The sequence below is a fragment of the Elephas maximus genome, chromosome 15 (assembly GCF_024166365.1).
Source record: "Elephas maximus indicus isolate mEleMax1 chromosome 15, mEleMax1 primary haplotype, whole genome shotgun sequence".
Classification (NCBI taxonomy): Eukaryota; Metazoa; Chordata; class Mammalia; order Proboscidea; family Elephantidae; genus Elephas; species Elephas maximus.
This window is the reverse complement of record NC_064833.1, coordinates 54,544,888-54,565,493: the sequence shown is the minus strand read 5'-3', so window position 1 is coordinate 54,565,493 and position 20,606 is coordinate 54,544,888. Positions and strand designations below refer to the sequence as shown.

The 20,606-nt window shown below is 36.4% G+C and overlaps 1 protein-coding gene across 1 annotated transcript in view; it reads left to right on the top strand.

The window, feature by feature from the left end:
- The window catches only part of CNBD1 (cyclic nucleotide binding domain containing 1), a 393,584-nt gene that overhangs the window by 275,915 nt on the left and 97,063 nt on the right, over positions 1 to 20,606 (top strand). The window contains exon 6 of the mRNA XM_049853899.1: positions 10,217 to 10,410. Within this exon, the coding sequence (XP_049709856.1) occupies positions 10,217 to 10,410 (194 nt within the window). The remainder of the gene's footprint in view (positions 1 to 10,216; positions 10,411 to 20,606) is intronic.

The window sequence follows — 20,606 nt, the reverse complement described above, 5'->3', positions numbered from 1 at the left end:
GTGCAATTTTTTTATACGTTGCTGTGAGAAAAAATTAGCATAGCACACTTATGAAAATACCTCCTGGGGGGTAGGGAGTGGTTGGCACACATTATTAAAAAAATAAAAGGCACACATTATTTTCTTAAAAATAATGTTTCTTAGATGCGTGGTGTATTTTTTCCTTAAAATTTAAATGAAATAGTTTCATGTATTTTGAAAATATGAATAAGGATTCCATAGTATTTGTCCCTTCTCATTGCTTAGAAATTCTGTTAACAAATCTTTTATTTTACTATTCAGAAATTTAATACCACTTTGTGATTTTTCCTAATATTTTAATTGTTCTTTGAGAGCTTACCTTCACTGTAATAAGTTTTTTCATTTAGACACATTCATGATGTTTATATAATTTGTACCTATATTTGAGAGCTGATTTCAAATATTCCTTGAATCCTGTGAGAGAATCTTCTGTTAATTCAGTTTCTGCTATACTTTATATTTTTCTTTGTGTTCATTTTTTAACTCCATTTATAACATTAACTTTTTTGTTTAAGGAAACTTTCTTGATCCACATAAAGTATTTATATGCAGAAGACACCCCAAATTTCAACTCACTCTCCAAATATTTATGAAAGGTCTTTTAAACTCTTCTATTTTCAAGTATCTACCAAATTAATTTTAATAGATTAAAGAATAAACAGCTACATCAATTTAGGGATATAATTAAGGGTCAATTTCTAAACTATCCCTTTGGTGACCGAGTTATTTTCCCCTTTGAATTTTTTGTTGATAGCATGTGTTTTCACTAATGGAAGGTATGTTGATTAAAGGACCAATTCAGAATTTTTGTTGTGAGTTATGGATTTTGATACCCATTATCTGGGATCAAATATGTCCCAGCAGACCTTGGATGTAGGAAATCCTACCAATATGAGTGAATGATAAAATTGTTTTTATTTTATTTTTGCATTTATTGGAAATTTGCAAAACATGAGCTACACCATGAAGGCACCTGGCGATGACTGCACATGCATTTTATCCTAGCCTCCTTGTTTACCCTTTTTGTATTATTTTTCATGAAAATTTTCAAAACTTGGTACAATGTATTCTTCGTTAATACAAAAGCAGTACTTACAGTCCAAATAAATAAAGCCAAAGGATTTTTTTTAAATCTCATAAAAATTACCCCTACAATGCATTCTTCATTATTGCAGAAGCAGTACTGACAGGAAGAATAACTAAAACTAAGGGAATTGGAATCTCAGGAAAATTAACAGTGTTATGTAGGCTCAACGGCACTGGGTTTTTGGGTATGTAGTCTTCATTATAACAAAGCAGTACTAACAGCCAAGAAGCAGAAATAGCTGCCCTGGAATACTGTAGAACTGCTCACAGAGGTGTATTCTACTTGCTACACATGGAAGCAATGATTGGGTCCTAAGATTAAGTACAGGGTAAGCATAACTTACAGGAGCTCAGAGTCTCATGAAAAGTATTACTGCAATGCATTATTTCTTATTGCAAAGGCATTATTTACTGTCCAAAAGCCAGAAAAGCAGGGAGCCATGAACACCTGGAAATAATGAATGGCATCAAGGAGAGAATGGCCACTATGACTGAATGAAGACTGGGAATAGCTTATTCTTAGGATAAGTACATTCTCAGGAGAACATAATATCTGGGAAACAGTGAGGAGGCTTATCTCACAGAAATAAAGGCAAACCTGTCAGAAGTTTAGAAAATTCACACATTCTGGAGTCATCACTTAAGACAATGTTCAATCTACACAAAAATGAGGCTCCTACTCAGGGTTCCCAAAGAACTCCAAACCTATGTATGTATGTATGTGTGTATGTATATATCTATATCCATATCCATATCCATATCTATATCTATATCTATATCTATATCTATATCTATATCTATATCTATATCTATATCTATATCTATATCTATATCTATATCTATATCTATATCTATATCTATATCTATATCTATATCTATATCTATATCTATATCTATATCTATATCTATATCTATATCTATATCTATATCTATATCTAATCTATATCTATATCTATATCTATATCTATATCTATATCTATATCTATATCTATATCTATATCTATATCTATATCTATATCTATATCTATATCTATATCTATATCTATATCTATATCTATATCTATATCTAATCTATATCTATATCTAATCTATATCTAATCTATATCTATATCTATATCTATATCTCAAACCCGTTGTAGTCCAGTCGATTCCAACTCATAGTGACATGGTTGGGATAACATGGTGTTCCATGGATCATCAAAGGGATATGGTACAAGTAGTAAGAACACAATTGTTTTAATTCTCATTTAGATCTTTTATAAGAACTATAAAATTGTGTCAGGGCATCCCCAAGACCACTCCAGGTTTGATGATTTGCTAGGGGAACTCATAAGACTCAGCATATAGTCATACAGCTATGGCTTACTACTGTGAACAGATACAAAGGAAAATCAACAAAGAGAAAGGTGAATGTGGTGAATTCCAGAGCAAACCAGATGCCAGCTTCCATGGGTAGTCACCCAGGGGAGTCACAAAGGACACACTTAAATCCCCAGCAGTGAGCTGTAACGACACTTGTGGAGTGCCCAGGATTCTTAGTGGGGGCTGATCACATAGGCATCCTCTGCCAGCATATACACAAATTCCAGACTCCCAGAAGGAAAGCAAGCAGATGTTCACATAAACCACCCTGTGTGCACTGTTTAGGCATAGTGAACCATGCAAGGAACCGTCTCAAAATTCAAGTGTCTAGATGCCAGCGCAGGGCCAACCTTGTAAGCAGGCCTTTCAAAAGGTAGCAGTCAGGCCTGCTATGTTAACTCTTTTCTGTACACTGACTTATGCATATACACACAAACACATACAAACATATAATATACTTCATATGTACATATACCAACCAAAACCAAACCTGTTGCCTTTGAGTCAATTCTGACTCATAGCGACCCTACAGGACAGAGTAGAACTGCCCCACTGGGTTTCCAAGGAGTGCCTGATAAATTTGAACTGCTGACCTTTTGGTTAGCAGCTGTAGCTCTTAACCACTACGCCGCAAGGGTTTCGTGTGTATGTGTACGTATACATATTTAATATATGTCTGTCTCCTGTGTGTCTGTATGTACACATATGTGTAAGTTTGTGAGTGTATCACAACCTTCAGATATAGGAATTTATTTGAAAGCCTCCAGAATTTAATGTACTTTGTGACTTTTGACAAGTTATGTACTCTTCTAAGTCTTGATCTCTTTATCTGCAAAATGGGCTAATGATACATAACATTCGAGGTTATAAGACAGATTATTGTAAAGCAATTAACACAATGCATGGCCAATATTTGGTACTTAGTATGTGCTACTTAGGAGCCCTGGTGGTGAAAGAGTTAAGTGCTTGCCTGCTAACCAAAATGTTGGCAGTTTGAACCTACCCAGCAGCTCTGCAGAAAGACCTGGCAATCTGTTCCCATAAAGATCACAGTCTAGGAAACCCTATTGGGGCAGTTCTACTGTCACATGAGGTCACTATGAATCGAAAATCAACTAGATGGCACAAAACAACAACATGTAATATTTACTCTTCTTAGTAAGTTTAGTATATTTGAATAACATGATCAGCTACGTTGACGTTGATGGATTTTTTTTTTTTTTAAAGATATACTGGGAAGCGGGGAGAATCCCATAACTAACTGCTGAGGAGAGACCTGCTTTGGGGAGTAGGGGAAGGCCTGGGGAACGGTACAGGGGGCTGCTCATTTACTCCGGGAATTCACCATGGATGAGTCTCAACTCGGCGAGCTGCTCCCCGTTTTTCCCTGTCCCAGTTCACCCCCTTCTGGGTTGCTCAAGGGTAGGTGGGCATGGGTGGTAGCAGGGTTTTTACTCAGGCCTCTGGAAGGGCACCAAACTATTCTGCTTGCTACCTTCCCTCCATCTCCTCCCTGCCTTTCACAGTCCCCTTCCACCTGCTTCCTGTTCTGCCAGGTCTGCCACCCACCCTACCCCTCTTTTCTGGCTTCTGCACCTCCGGATTGCCTGGTGGTCTACTTTGTTTCCTTTTGTGTTTCTTTTCCTTTTTTGAGTTTCAGCATTTTGAAAATATAGATAAAAGCTTGTTTTTTAATGGGCTGTTTTTCTAGGAATAGCCGATCAATAAATAGCCATTCACTGAAATCTAAGAACATTAACCTATATTTTAGGAAGAGTGTGTCTAAGTGTGTGTTTCCAAATAAATACATTTATTAAAAATTCTGGTTTGTGAAAGTTTGGGTGATAAGAGATGAGTCTGTAGTTATATTTCTAATCAAGCACTATAATTTTATTCAATAATTAACAGTGTCCTTTTTGGTAAGGTCCATCTAAATTACACCACAAATAACTTATTTTTTTTGTTTGAGTGTGTGAACTTTAATTATTACATCTTTTACAGTAGTGGCTTTATTAATTTAAAAAGTGTATACACAGATAATACCAAGTTCAAGAACACAGAAAGTAATATAAAATCTTAATGATATTGCCTTCCGTCTAGATGTACTAAGGGAATTAACAATAATTTGAAGTGTTTCATTTCACACTATACTTCATTCTCTCATGAAAAACTACACTACCAAGTCTTCTAGACTTGCTTTTTTTAATATGATGGTGATATGGTTATATCATTAAAGTATATTCATACAAACACATATATATTAACTTTTTACTTTTTTATTTTTAGACTCATATAAACTATTTTGAAATATGCCATTTTTCTTAAAAATGAATCATGATATCTGTCTAGGTCACACGTATAGTCTTATTTTATGATAATTTAAATCATATACTTTAATAAATATATATGTATCTACATATATAGAGAGAGAGACAGAGGGGTGTGTGTGTGTGTGAGAGAGAGAGAGAGAGACTATGCTACATAGACCATCGTAGTAATCCTGAGTTGTAATAGGCTATGTTTAAATACTATCTTTACCACTTCTGGCCCTTTGATCTTGGGTAACATACTTAATTTTCAGTGTCCTCAGTTTCCTAAGCTGTAAAATTGGAACAACAATAGTACTGGACTCACAGAGTTGTTAAGAGAATAAAAAAGAGTTAATACATGTAATGTGCTTAGAACAGTCTCAGGCATGCAATAATAAGCTCAAGAAAAAGAAGCAGCTCAAAAAAATATTTGCCGTCGTATTATTGATACATATTTATGTTTTCTCCAACTTTCCCCACTACATTTGCATCTTGTTCAATTTTACTGATATACCATTTAATCAGGACAATTCGTCCAAGCTCTTAACCACCGCACCACCAGGGCTCCGAATACTTCATAGTTTACTAGAATTCAATACCTTTTGGATTTCTTTCTTTTTTAGACAAAAGTTACATTCAGTGAAGTACATATATACACCTTAAGTGTATCATCTGTTGAGTTTTGTCGTATATTTTAACCCAGATCCCCACCAAAATATTGAATTTTACCATCGTTCCGGAAAGTTTTCTCATGTTTCTTCCCAGTCAATGTCTGCTCTACCCTCTAGAGGCAATGATTGTTCTGTTTGTGTTTGCTTGCTTTGTTTTTACTATAAATTGGTTTGCATGGAGTGTTTAGAACTTTCTAATGAACTTAAGCAGAATGGATTCTTTTCTGAAAGAGATTCATCAGTGTCGCGTTATCAGTAGTCCGTTCCTTTTTATGGCTGAGTCGTACATGTACACCGGAGTGGGTTTATGTCCTCCTCCGGGTAGTCACCTAACGTAGTACATGTACACCGGACTGGGTTTGTGTTCTCCTCTGGGTAGTCACCTAACGTTGTACATGTACCCCGGAGTGGGTTTATGTTCTCCTCTGGGTGGTCACCTAATCTGTTTCCAGCTTTTGGCCATTATGATAAAGCTTCTGTGAACATTCCTGTGCAAGTCTTTTTTTTTTTGGACATCTGCTTTCATTTCTCTTGAGTAAATAACCAGAATTTACTGTATTTTTACGCAAATAACGTGCACCTTCAACATTTGTTGGCCAACTCCTGCCTCCCCCTCCTCCATGTGAGGTATTTTCACAAGTGCTGATATGCCAATTTTTTTTACATGCTGCTGTTAAAAAAAAAAAAAAAAAAAAAAAATATATATATATATCAATAAAGCCCTGAGGAAAAATACCTCATGGTGGGGAAAGGAGCGGTTGGCAAACAAAACAAACAGAGAAGGCAAGGGATATTTGCATAAAAATTGCTGGGACATAGGTTAGGTGTGTATTTAATTTTGTAAGAAACAGATACTTTTACAAAATTAGTTGTAAAATTTTACAGTCCCAACAACAATGTATGAGATTTTCAGTTGCTTTACATCCTTGCTAATATTTGATATTTTCAGTCTTTTTAATTTCAGTCATTCTCTGTGTGTGTGTGTTTACATATAAATGTACTTATTAAAAATGCTGCTTTGCAATAGGGATTATTCTTATTTTCTTCTCTTGTACCTTTTATTTTTAAATTTTTGAGAAGATTTTTTTAAGCAATAAATTAGGCAGCTGTGTTACAAAGTTTACAAATAAATTTAGCTAAGAAAAAAACTTGTCAATATTATACAAATGACTACAGTACTTGTAGTTTGGGATAAAATTTCAAGGAACTTGATTGTTATGTTCAGCTAACTAGAAGCAAAGATAACGTCTTCTGAGAACTGTGTTAGATGGCTGAACAAATGATCTGAGTGATATGAAGAAACTAAAGACAAAGATTCATGTGAGATGTTTGAATAAAATGTTTTATACATTTTGATATAAGAATGAAACATTTCCAAATTTATATTACTTTATACAATGTGATTTTAAGCATTAATATTAACTACATTAAATATTATAATGAAGTACAGTGTTTTTCATCAAGGATCTCTAAATGTTTATTAACTTAGTTTGTCCAAGAACTTTCTAAATGATCTTCTCATTGGTATAATTTGGTTATGAATATTAATTTTGAAATTTTCAATATGTTTAAACTCTTTAATAGTAACTCCAACAATGTAAAATTTTATTACATTTACTGAATAATTAAAAAAATAAATAAAAGTTTTAATGCACAAAGATAAATTGACTTAGCCTGGCAGTTTTCGAGCTTGGAAGTCAAGTCTACAAAGGAATGACTCTCTCAAGTTTATGTAACGAATGGCAACCCTATGATTAAATCTAGGCCTCTTTCCTCTTAGACTGGCACTTGATGAATTTACAGCATCTTATTTTGAAAAGAGAGAATAATCGATATATATAGTAAAATATTTAAAATGGCATTTACCTAATATTAATAAAAACAGTCCCTTTTAATATACAGTCTCACCTTTTTCATTACAAATACAGTTACCTTTATGTTTAAATAGAGTTGGCAGCTCCCAGAATAGCTTAATTTGAGAGTGTAATTTGAAAGCTGATGAGATATTTTGTGTCAAAAGTATTTTTTCCATAGATCTTAAATTCTTCCAGTTTGTTTAACTCTTAAAGGGCCTGTTAATGTTACAGATATTTTTATCATGCAAATGTGAAAATTAATACATTGTAAGCAAAGATTGTTTAGGCAACTTCACTGTCACTAGGCAAAGGCCTAAAGGAAAAGGAAGGTTTTCTTGAGAGAAACAAAGGCCATTTTCTTGGAACATGACACTTACAGTGACTCCCAGTTTTACATGTATGTTCTAATTATGGCATGTATGTTAGGTGCTACCGTTTAAATGAAATATAAGAGCAGAGTTACTGTTTCATGCAATTGTTTTTACACATGGTAATGGCTGTCATTCCTAAAGTAGGCAACTGTTCATAATCACAAGATACTTCTTTGATCTTTGCTGGTTTATTTAAACACAGCTTTTCATTCCAAACAATGTTGCATTTAGATGTTAAATTCCTGAAAGTCATTTTATCTATAAGCGCTTTCCTTAAAAATGCCATTCTTTAAATATAGTTATTGGAATTGATATTCTACGTAGTGGTAATTGTCTGTGGTGATGTGTCTACATGATAGTAATGGATGGACCAGTTATGCTGAGTTAAGTGAAATACCAACAATACTTATATGCAGACATTCTTCGCAGCTGTAAATGAAAAATAAGGACAGTAGTTTAAACCAATCTTGCATTTTATTATGTTATATAATGAGAAATCATGAGATAGGTGTTTGATAGGGTGGGGCTTCTGAAATTCTCTTGATCATTTCCTTTTAGTTGCAAGATGCCTGTCCCAGCGGCAACATTATATCGCTGTTCTAAATCCTAAAACCAAACCCATTGCTGTTGAGTCGATTCTGACTCATAGCGACCCTACAGGACAGAGTAGAATTGCCCTGTAGAGTTTCCAAGGAGCACCCTTGGAAACTGCCACCCTTTTGGTTAGCAGCAGAGCTCTGTTCTAGACAGCAAAAAGGACAGAAGAAGGGGTGGTGTGTATTTTAGGAAAGCAAAAATTCTTCTAGTGTTCTATTAACTGGAACTGTGTCACATGGTCACACATATAAAAGCATATGGGAAATATGGTTTTGAAACTGGCACATGCAACTCTCAATAAAATTGTGATTTTGTTTGTAAAAGAAAGGAGAGAGTTAATTCTGAGTAGAAGCCCTGGTGGCATAGAGGTTAAGAACTTGGCTGCCAACCAAAAGGTTGGCAGTTCAAATCCACCAGCCTCTTCTTGGAAACCCTAAATAGAGCAGTTCTACTCTGTTCTATAGGGTCACTATAAGTCAGAATCGACTTGACAGCTACGAATTTGGTTTTTTATTTTAGGTAGGCAACTAGCAGCCCCTGCAATAAACATTATTTCACACAATGCATACCTTTTTACAATTTTTATTCTATGCTAAGAAATACCAGTTAACTCTGTACAAAAACAGAAAATAAATGTATATGTTGCGATACACCTTTTTCCCAGGCTCTTTTTTACGTCTGTGTAATTGGTTGAAACACCACCACTAGTCTTACAAAATTTTGTTATCTGTTATCTTTGCAGCGTGCTAATTACCATGCAGTGCTCATATAGCTCATTTGATAGCTGTTGTAAGAGCAATGTCTGCAGTGTCCTAATCATTTGGATTAGATCACAGTAAGAAGTGATACTGTGCTGCCCAAAAAAGGATCTATTTTAAGCTGGGGCATAACTCTTACTTTAAAGCAGACTTTAAAGTTTACTTTCGTGCCATCACAGGGTATGAATAGTCATCAAGAAATCCCTGCTAATAAACACTCAACTTAGGGGGGAAAAGAGTCAGAGAAGGCAAGCAGTTGGCATCATTTAAAGCATAGAAGGAAACACAATTGTTGCTAAAGGTCAATTTATAATATTTCTGCTTACAACAAGTTAAAAAGAAAAGGGAAAGAAAGACCTCCTCACAGCAACGCAATGATTTGCTCCAATCCCATAAAGTAATGCAAACAATTGAGAAATGGAGAGACACCACTCAGTTCCCACGCCCTGCTTCTTTAAAGGAACAGGAAGAGCTGGAATTGATTTACATTGGATTCAAATTGCTCCCAAGTGAATATACCTGCCAGACCTATGGGCACACAGTTGAACTTTAGGAATTGGATTGGTTGCAGTTGTTGGAGAACTACAAGGCGGAGCAGGAGAAGTTACTGGAAACAACTCTTATTTCTAGTAATATCAGTCTTCTTCTTCCCTCACCTTTTCCAAACTGTCTCCTTTATTAAGTTCTATGAGTCATATCATCATATCCAGAGGAAAGATAAATTAATAGTAGATCTATATTGCTGAGTCTGAATCAACTCGATGGCAATTTTTTTTTTTTTTTTAATGTCATGACTTATATCAGATAAAATGGCATTTTTTTTTGGGGGGGGAGGGGGTGTGATTAAACTTTAAAAAGAGTTCAAGGGCTTTTCTGGTCTAATTTTTTTCATAATACCTTAAACCTATTAATCATGGTATCTTACCATGGGTATTTCCTAGAACCTGGCAGTTGCCTGAGAGGATGTGTTACTACATATAATTGAAGAGTACTCCACGTGTAGACGTGCCTTTGCTGCTCTTGTTATTTGAGTACATTATTTGTAAATGCCTAAGTGCTACATTTTACATAAAGTAAAAGAAATCTGGTAAAAGTAAAGCAAGTATAACATGTATGTTAGTCATATCTGTATCAAACAACCTGGAAAATAAAGTCTGCTGTGTATCTTTTTTGGTTCTGTTTCAGTGGTGGGAAATGAAGGATTTTATGTGATATTGAAAGGCCTCGCTCGACCTCTAACAAAGGTATACAAACACCTGATTGAAGGAAATGAAGCAAAAAGTTCTTTAAAATCTCAAAGTTTCCGGAACTTGTTTTACAATGAAGACTTCAGAAATTCTATAGTTCCTGAGATGTACCTAGGCTCACATGATTCAATGGTAAGAAATGAATATTTGTTTTCCCATAAGAAACAAGGTGCCATTCTTGTGAAATTTTGTCATTTCCAAATATTTAAATCCAAATATCTTCAATGAGTCCTGAAATATAGCAAGATTTTATATATATATATATTTAAATGTAAATTCTACTGTTAATTTTGAACTTGAAATTTGTCTCAAAAATTTTGATGAGAGATGCCTTTAACAGCATACTACCCCCTAGAAAGGGCTATGTGGTATATTTGGTAACTGAGGCAAGGTCATGTGACTGGATTAGTGAGATGAGCAGAGAGCAGTCTGAGATGTTAGGGGAGTGAACAGGTCGTTTGAAGAGGGAGATACAGAGAACAGATCAAGAAGTGTCTTTTAAATTAAGAATATGTGTGTTATGGATTGAATTGTGTCCTCCAAAAAGATATGTTGAAGTCCTAATCCCTGTATCTATGACTAGGACTTTGTTTAGGGGTATAGAATCTCTCTTTGAAGATGTTATCAGCAACTAAATTATTGAGTAATACTGCAGTAATGTTGGTCCTAATGCCTTGCGAATGGTGTCTTAAAAATGGAGAGAATAGACATGGAGACAGAGTCACACAGGAGGAAGATTCCATATGATGATGCATATACAAGTAGTAAAGGAATTGCAAGAATTGCCAGCGACCACTAGAAGCTAGAAGAGAGGGGCAACAATTCTTTTCTCAGAACTCTCAGAAGGACTCAACATGGCTGATAACCTGATGAAGAATTCTAGCCTCCAGAGCTGTAAGACAATAAATTTCTCTCCTTTAAACCCAGCCACTTTGTGTGTGTGTGTGTTTTAATGGTAACTCTAGGAAACTAAGACTGTATATTTATCTCAAGGAAAAAAAAAAGATCTCAAGAGCAATGCTAAAATAATAAGGGGGTTGATCACATTATTATAACCAGAAAAATCTTACTTGAAGAAAATCTTTTGCCTGTAAGTTGTATTTCAAGACTATAAGATGGTCAAAAAATAGTACTTCAATGTCTTTCTGGGCCTCTAGATACTCCACATGTGCATTAGCTCTGGTTTAAGTAGAACTGTGGCTAAAAGTCAGTTTTAGATTTACGGTGGCCAAGAAGTCCGCAGTAGAAAAGAGCCAAAGGAGTTAATTCAGGCCAAATTGTTTATCATTACGGGTTGAAGTCAGGAAAACTTAGAATCAGCATCAATTTCAGGAAGAATGAACATGGACAAAACCAAGAAAGAAAGACTGCCAGATAAGGGTAAATCAAGGATTGAAGAGAAACAGGTTAGGAGAAATCTACTTCAAACAACTACAACAAAACAATGTTATAGTATCTTGCATTTTGAAAGCCTTAAAGAAGAATAGAAAGAGGCAAGTTGGATGAAAAATAAGTCTACCTTAAGTATTTAGACTTTGTTTGTATTAAGACTTTAAGGCCCTTTCCAACTCAGCACTAAATTTGCATATTCTGCCTCTGGGGAAGAAGGGAGGAGATGAATATCCAGAAAGGGAGAGGAAGTCAACAGCCAGCATTAAGGCTTTTCTTTAAATACCTTAGCTTGTGGAAGACAAGAAAAGATTCAAGGCACAGTCTGATCTGGTAGAGAGTATGTCAGAGGGCCAGTTGGTGGGCATTTTTAAGGGGAGAGACACAGGAAGAAGGAAACAAGGGAAGAGGTGACCATTGTTTCAATGAATAAGTGAGTGGGATGGTGAAGGGTATGGTAAAGCTAACTATATTATCATTATTATATCGTGCAATGTAATTATTTATTATCAGTTTTACCGATTTGACTGAAATATGGTGGCTGAGGGTATCTCTACTTCATTTAAGAATGGGGGTTTGTAACCTAGGAACCATGGGCTCCCTAAGGAGCCATGCTTTAGAAGAAATGAGAACCTGAAATAAAATGCAAATATCTGTGCACACGTGCCCTTCTTTCAGGAAAGAGTCCCTAAAAGGGACTGATTTCAAAGCATGCATCATCTCCAGATACTAAAAAATTCTTAAGAAAGTGGTTTGAGACTGGTAGTGGTCAAGGGATTTCTTTCACTGTTAATATTGTTTATTTTATATTCTGTGCATGCAAACTTTATAGATTTGTACATTTTACAGGAGTGAGCATGAAGCAATAAAATAAACCATTTTTTGAGGAGTTTAAATTATTTTTATAAACAATTAGTATGTGATGTTTTATAATAAGATTTATAGTATAGTATATATTTCCATTCATATATATTTTAATTTAAACTCCTTCTCCTAGTTCAGTATGTGTTCTGACAATTTAAGTATTTATATCCAGAACTTTGGCTAAAATTTTCACCTTGTCTACTGTACTTCTGGTCTTTTTGAGGGCCCTTTTTAACAAATCTCTTTGGATATGTTTTAACCTGTAGTTCTTTTAGAAAGCTGTGCCTTATAAAGTACAGACTATGTTTTATTTTGGGTGAGCAACTTCCTTCTCCTTCCACAGTAACCCTAACCTAAGGACTTATGCAAATAAATAAACAAACAACAACAAAAACAAACGAAAAACCCAGAAATAAAAACAAATGCTTTCTCTTACTAATAAAAAACCAAAAACTGAACCCACTGCCGTCAAGTCGATTCCAACTCATAGCTGGAAACCCTGGTGTCGTAGTGGTTAAGTGCTATGGCTGCTATCCAAGAGGCAGGCAGTTTGAATCTACCAGGTGCTCCTTGGAAACTCTATGGTGCACTTCTACTGGGTCTTATAGGGTCGCTATGAGTATGAGTCTCTCACTAATAAAGAATGGAAAATCTAGCTTCTTCCAGCATATTTTCATAGCTTACGTGAACAGACTATTTGCCCTGAAACCTAGGCATTTCCAGGAACTATTTATTTTTATCTTAACTGTCAAGATTTCTTCTTACACAACAGCCAGCATTAAGGCTTTTCTTTAAATACCTTAGAGAATTATTTGATATTAATCAGACATGGTGATTTGTTTCCTAATTCAGAGTTCAAGGAATTATTAAATACCAGTTAAAGGGTAATGAAAATAGAAATGTAATTTTTTTCCATCCAAGTTCATGGACTCTCCAGCTGATCATTTGTGAATATCACAGTTCAATCAATGCATATAACAAGTTCTTAAACAGTGTACCATTCTAAAGGATATGTAAATATCTTTCCCCACATTTAATGTTAATTTTAAGATACCAGCATTCTTTCACAGAATGGTATGTCGTAGGTGGAGTTCCATGGGCAATAGGCTCTGAGATTTTTCTGCAGGTGATTTATTTGGAAGTGCGCTCAGGAACACCACCTTGTGAGGGAGTGAAGGAAGCAGAGTGGAGTAGAAGTTGATCTGTGATGCAGTTGCAAGAGAGGACGCAGCTGATCCCACTGAGAGCTGGGATAGCCTTCAGAGTCTGAGGTAAGGAGAGTAAGGTTGTTGTTCCACTCTACTGACAAGTCATTGGATATAGGCCACCGGTGGAGACAGGCAGCCCCTTCAGCTGAGGGCAATTCCTGGAAAGTGACTTAAATGTGACCTGTTAATGCCAATGCTCCTGGAACTGGGGAAATGAGTGGTTGAGTTCTGAAGGGGGAAACTGGGCAGTGCACCACAGCATCCACTACAGTCCAGCTCCTGCACCACTCAGATGAATTTACTTTATGTTATATAGTCACCCTATCTGGAAACAACTCTTCCAGGATGCTGAGAAAACGTATGAGAAAAAAAGTTAGTGGGACAAACTGCAAGACTCACTGTTGTAGCTGGTTTCAGGAATACACAGATATCATAATCCCCTCCTTTAGTACCTGTTTTAGTCATCTAGTGCTGCTGTAACAGAAAAACCAGAAGTGGATGGCTTTAACAAAGAGAATTTTATTTTCTCATAGTCTGGTAGGCTAGAAGCTCAAATTCAGTGTGTCAGCTCCAGGGGAAGGCTTTCTGTGTAGGGTCTGGAGGAAGGTCCTTCTCATCAACCTTCCCCTGGACTAGGAGCTTCTCTGAACAGGAACCCCAGTTCCAAAGGACACGCTGTGCTCCCAGTGCCACTTTCTTGGTGGTATGAGGTCCTCCATCTCTCTGCTCGCTTCTCTCTTTTATGTCCCAAAAGAAACCAGTTTAAGACACAGTCCAATCCCATAGATTGAGTCCTGCCTGATCAACACAACTGCTGCCCATTCCCCCTCATTAATATCATAGAGGCAGGATTTACAACAGTTAAGAAAATTACATCAGTGACAGTACCCATTCGAGATACTCCTCACTCTCAGCTAGCATCTCTGGTTATTAAAATGGCAGATCTGATGGGTCAGCCCAGACTCTTATCCGTGAAAGATTTCAGGTCTTGGTTGTCATGGACTTTTTACCATGCGGCTGCTACACTTGTCCACTTGCCATCAAAGCTAGGCAGTGGAATACCATCCCTTCTATATGATGCTGTGTGTTGAATTGTGCCCCCAAATAAGTGTGTTACCTTGGCTGGGCCGTGATCTTCAGTATTGTGTGGTTGTCTCCCATTTGGTGATCTAATGTGTTTATCCTATGTGTTGTAAATTTTAACCTCTACGATATTGATGAGGCCAAATTAAAGGCAGTTATGTTAATGAGGCAGGACTCAATCTACAGGACTAGGTTATATCTTGAGTCAGTCTCTTTTGAGATATAAAAGAGAGAAGCGAGCAGAGAGGAGAGGAAACTCCTACCAATAAGAATGAAGAACAAGGGGAAGAGTGTGTCCTTTGGACTCAGGGTCCTTGTTCTGAGAAACCCCTAGACCCAGGGGAAGATTGGTAACAAGGGCCTCCCCAAAAGCTGACAGAGAGAAAAAGCCTTCCCCTGGAGTCCTTGAATTTGGATTTCTAGCTTCCTAAACTATGAGAGACTAAATTTCTGTTTGTTAAAGCAATCTGTTTGTGGTATTTCTGTTATAGCAGCACTAGATAATTAAGACAAATGACTATTCTACTTATGTGACTTTTTTGCCAGCACTGGGGTGGCTGATAATACAGGATAGCTGACTTTCACTGGCAGAGTCATTCTGTCTACTTGTATCTTGGTGGACACTCTTCTGTGGTGGATATTCCAGTGGGCACTGATATTTTCATTACAAAGATTTTCACATTCCATCCACTTTCATTTTTCCCAGATTGTCTTCTCCTTGATCTTCTAATCTTTCTCATTCTATGTTCCTGGCCAACTAGCAAAATCATGGCAACTGTCGCTGAGTCCATCATATTTTTATTTCAGTCCACTTTTATTTGTACTTAAAGTGGATGACTAATTTCATTCCCTGAAGCTGTAACCGTTGGAAGGATTTCCTCTAACCATCGGGAGTGTCTTTTATGACCACTCCAGGAAAATATTTCTTTGAGTTGCGTCCTCATACAGACCTACCCATCCGTGAATCAAACTTAATCTTTTTTTCCTCTTTTGTGAATTGATCATAAGGGCCCTCTCATGCAATGATAGGCTTGACTGACGTAAGCGGTAAATAACCAACAGTGGTGGATAACATGGACATTTGGGACACCTGATCATGTAACTTACTTGCATGATGCCCAAAATCAGATGCTGTATTTCTGCTTGGGCTCACTGACATGTCAGGAGCTAGTTTTCAAACAATATATGATTCTTACTGCAGATGGCGTGGACTTGCTCCGGCACTCTGGAGGTCTACGTTGTGATTCTCCTACTGGGGCCTGCCATAACCTACACAAGGCAATTTTCCTCCAACATAAACCTTTAATGCCATGAGGCTTGCTGGCAATATGCCTCAAGAGACAAGCCTGTGTGAACTGCAGCCTGGACCTGCAGCATAGCCCTTTCTGCGCTGGACCCCACACAAAGCTGTCAGCCTTCCATGTCACTGAGTAAATGCACTGGAGCCCACTCCCAGGTGTGAAATATACCTCCAGAAACAAAGAGCCCTACCAGACACTGTGCTTTCTTCATTGTGGTAGGAGGTATACAATGCAATAATCTGTCCCTTGCTTTGAAAGGTTGTTCTGGCATGCCCTAGACCACTGATATAGTCCCTGACTATGTATAGTTTTTGTCTCTCACCCTCTGGATTGCATATATCTTACTAAGGTCTCCAAATTGCTTACCATTTCATGCCCGTCTTATTTTATTAACATGATATAGTGGACCAGAGTGATGTTCTGTGTTATACCCAGAAGGTCAGATGGTTCAGTTCCTTTCAGAGTATATTATATAAGACAAATGGAGGTAGAATTATCAAAGCCCTGGAACAGACCATAAATATACTACTGTTTATCCCACAGAATGAGAACTGCCTCTGGTCCTCTTCCTTGATGTTGTTGTTAGGTGATGTCAAGTTGTCTCTGACTCATAGCAGCCTTATGTGTAACAGAATGAAACATTGCCTGGTCCTGTATCATCTTCATGATTGGTGGTATGTCTGAGCCCATTGTTGTGGCTCTTGTGTCCGTTCATCTCATTGAGGGATTCCCTTGTTTTTGCTGATCCTTTGCCAACCATGATGTCTTTTTCTAGAAACTGGTCTTTCCAATGATGTATCCAAAGTAACAAGATGAAGTATCACCATCCTTGCTTCTAAGAGGCATTCTGTTTGTATTTCTTTTAAGAGTGATTTGTCCATTCTTCTGGTAGTCCACAGTATATTCTATATTTTTTGCCACCATCACAGTTCAAATACATCAATTCTTCTTCTGTCTTCATTGTTCATTGTATAGCTTTGCATGCATATGAGGTGATTGAAAACATCATGGATTGGGTCAGGCACTTTAGTCATCAAAGTAACATCAAAGTGATAGTGATGGAAAATAATGCATTTGCCATATCAGAGGCCACATACCATGTACATGAGGCCATTTTAACTTGTTCTGTCAAAAATACCACACTTGACACAGAAGCTGTAATTAGGGCTGTTTTGTGGTTGAGTTTGTAGAAATAAACCCCATCTTCCAGAATCTTCCTGGTTTTATTAAGGGTCAAATTGATGAATTAAATCGGGATATGTTGGGGACCACTACCCTTGTGTCCTATAGATCTTTAATGGCAGTACTAACCTCTACCATTCTACATATATTGTTTCTGATTTATTATCTTGATTGGAGACTGAGGGGTCTAGGGAGAGAGTGGTTTCAAAGGTTTCCTCTTGGTCTTCATCACTTGATAGCTGTTGTCACACAGGTTTAATAAAACAGTGTGGGGATTCTGTCAATTTCCATGTACATCCATTCAAATGATACTTTTTGGGACTATGGAAATTACCATGGGGTGGGTCTGTGGAGCCAGTGCAGGCACTGTGAACCAGACCTGGGCTAAAACTGTACTTTTTCTGCATTCCCCATATTTGCTCACTCTAACAGGGGCCATAATGACACTTTGTGTTCCATGTTTTAATGGCCCTATCTCGAGTTTTAGGATTTCGCTGCTCACTCGGGGCCCTAGTCCTAACATAGAATACTTGTTGGGGTTGAGAGCTCAACTTTCTTTGGAACTCTGCTATCCTTATAATTAAGTTTTGGGCCTAGTCCTCATCTTTTTTCTGCCCATCCACTAGCGGAGATGAGATTTTCTTTTTATGCTGCCAAGGGGCCCTTGATTAGATGCTTTACCTTAAGCTGGTAATTGATTTTCCTCAGCTTTTCATTGTCTTTCACCAGTACGTTGATAGCCCCCCAAAAGAGTCATCCTATACCATAGTTCTTTACAGTTATTCTTCTGCCAACATCTTAAAGGCTGTAGGTATTGTAGATGCCAGTGAATTCCTTCCCACCAGTAACCCATCCCAGTTCAACACCATTTACAAGTTTTATTAATTGCATTACTACAGCATGCCAGGGGATATCACTATTCCATCACTACCAATGATGGGTTTTATTGCTAGCTGGATGGCAGGCTGTTTAGTTCTAAAATACCAGTTTGTGTGTGTGTGTGTGTTTTTCAAATTTCTGGTAGCATCTTTTGGAAAAAAAAAAAATCAGGCGGCACATTTTGTTAACTGTCAGCAAGTCTAGGTTTTTGTTATTGTTTAAGTCTGCTGAAGGACAAGCATGTAATTACTGACTAAAATTTATTTCAGATTGCAAAAAATTTAAATTATCTTTGCCAACCCTGTCTTCAACAGGAATTATGGTTAGTTATAGAACATGTTATTCTTTCCTTAATTTAAGACTGACCAATTTTTTCAAGTAAAAAATACTTAATCTCAAAGATCTTGCCTAGAAGAGTTTACTGTTTTTGGACAAGTAATCGCATGGTTATATTTTTCTTTCTCCTTTGATTTAGCTTCCTTGCTATTATTATTTTTTATTGTGCTGTCTCATGGAACCAAAAAACTAAGAAGAAGAAGAAAAAAGTAATAACATCTTCACTCTTCGATAAATAAATAAACAGGCATCATCTGAGTATAATAAACATCTGAGTATAATGAAACAGTATAGAGTCGAAGGATCAGATTCACTGTTCATGAGATTATTATATTTCTGAGTTAAAATTGTTGCGATTATCAGCTGTACTCAGTTCCTGCTACGGATGCAAATTTGACTAAACAAATTAGTGCAGTGCAATTATATGGCAAACGTTTTTGTTTTTGCTTTTCTTGGCAAAGTTCTATACATTAAGGCTAAAAACTTTTTATTAGAGTATTTTATATAAGAGAGAAAAATTATACATTCCTTTAGAAGAAATTAATTAATTAATTAATCTAAGTAGTTTAAAAATTTTTAGTTCAATTTATCCCTTATGATTAGCCTTGCAATTTTTCAAATGACAATCATGAAGAAATCAAAATTTTCTCTTAAAGAGAAATATCTAATTATGTTTGGCATGTGGCAAGGTACTGCACACACACTCTGCTATATTATATACTTGTATTCTCCTGTATTTAACATATATAAACATTGCTATTTATGCTACTCTCTTGTATCAAAATATATTTATTGATTATATAAAATTTAGCAACATTTATGAGAGCAAATTATCAAGTTGAAGATCCTCAGTAATTATTAAAAAAACTTTCATTTATTACTAGCAGTTTTCTTTGAAATATAAACATTTGAAGCTATGTGAAAGAAATCATTTGAAAATGTACTGAACAAGTTGGACCCCAAAGAGGTGAAATTATAAAATAGTTTTATTTTTTTTGACAACCACCAAAGCTTTCAAACAAATTCTGTTATCTTCTGCCATACTTCTTGAATGAAATTTCAATCAGTTCAAGTATTACAGCCATATTTTTTAGATAGTAAACAATTCCAATTCTATCTTTATTTAAAAGATTCAAACTCTCAGGCACCTTATCTTAGGCCTGGTTGTACCATAAAATCCTGTAGTAGGGAGACAGATTTAAATCTGTGTATTCCCTTTTTCTTACTTGGCATTCTCTTCATCTCACTATTTGCTTTTTCCGGCTCCTCTCAGCCAGGATCAGGAAGGGAAGGAGGGTGGGAATTAGAGGTAAAATCCTCAAGGATGCCACCTGTGGTGGATGTCCAAATGCTGGCTCTTTTTCTCACAGCTTTTTTTCTTTTTTAATAGTATTTTATTGTGTTTAGGTGAAAGTTTATACAGCAAACTAGGTTCCCATTTAACAATTTTTATACAGATTGCTCTGTGACATTGGTTACAATTTTCACAGTGTGTCAGCATTCTCATTAGTTCCATTCTGTTTGTTTTCTTTCCATTAATCTAAATTCCCTTCTCCTCCTTGTGTTCTCATCTTTGGTTTTGGGTAAATGTTGACTGTGTGGTTTAATATAGTTGATTGTTTAAGGGAGCACATTACTTACTGATGATATTGTTTATTTTAAAAGCCAATCTATTATTTAGCTGGAAGGTGACCTCCAGAAATAGCTTCAGTTGTAAGTTCAAAGGGTATTTTAGGGTGATAATCTCAAGGGTTAATCTTAAGGGTTCCTCTAGTCTTTATTTGTCGCATAGGTCTTGCCATTTTTAGGAATTTGAATTTTGTTCTTTTTTTTTTTTTTTTGGTAATTCTATCCAGAACCTTCTACTGTGTCCCTGGTCAGAACAGTTGGTAGTGGTAGCCAGGTACCATCTAGTTCTTCTGGTCTCAGGTTAGGACAGGCCTTAATTAGTGTGGGCCATGGGTCCTATGAACTAGTTTTTTCTTTGAGTCTTTGAATCTTCATTCTCTTCTCTTCCAGACAAGTAGAGACCAACAGCTGTATCTTAGATGGTCTCACAGCTTTTTGTGTGTTCTTTTCTTCTGCA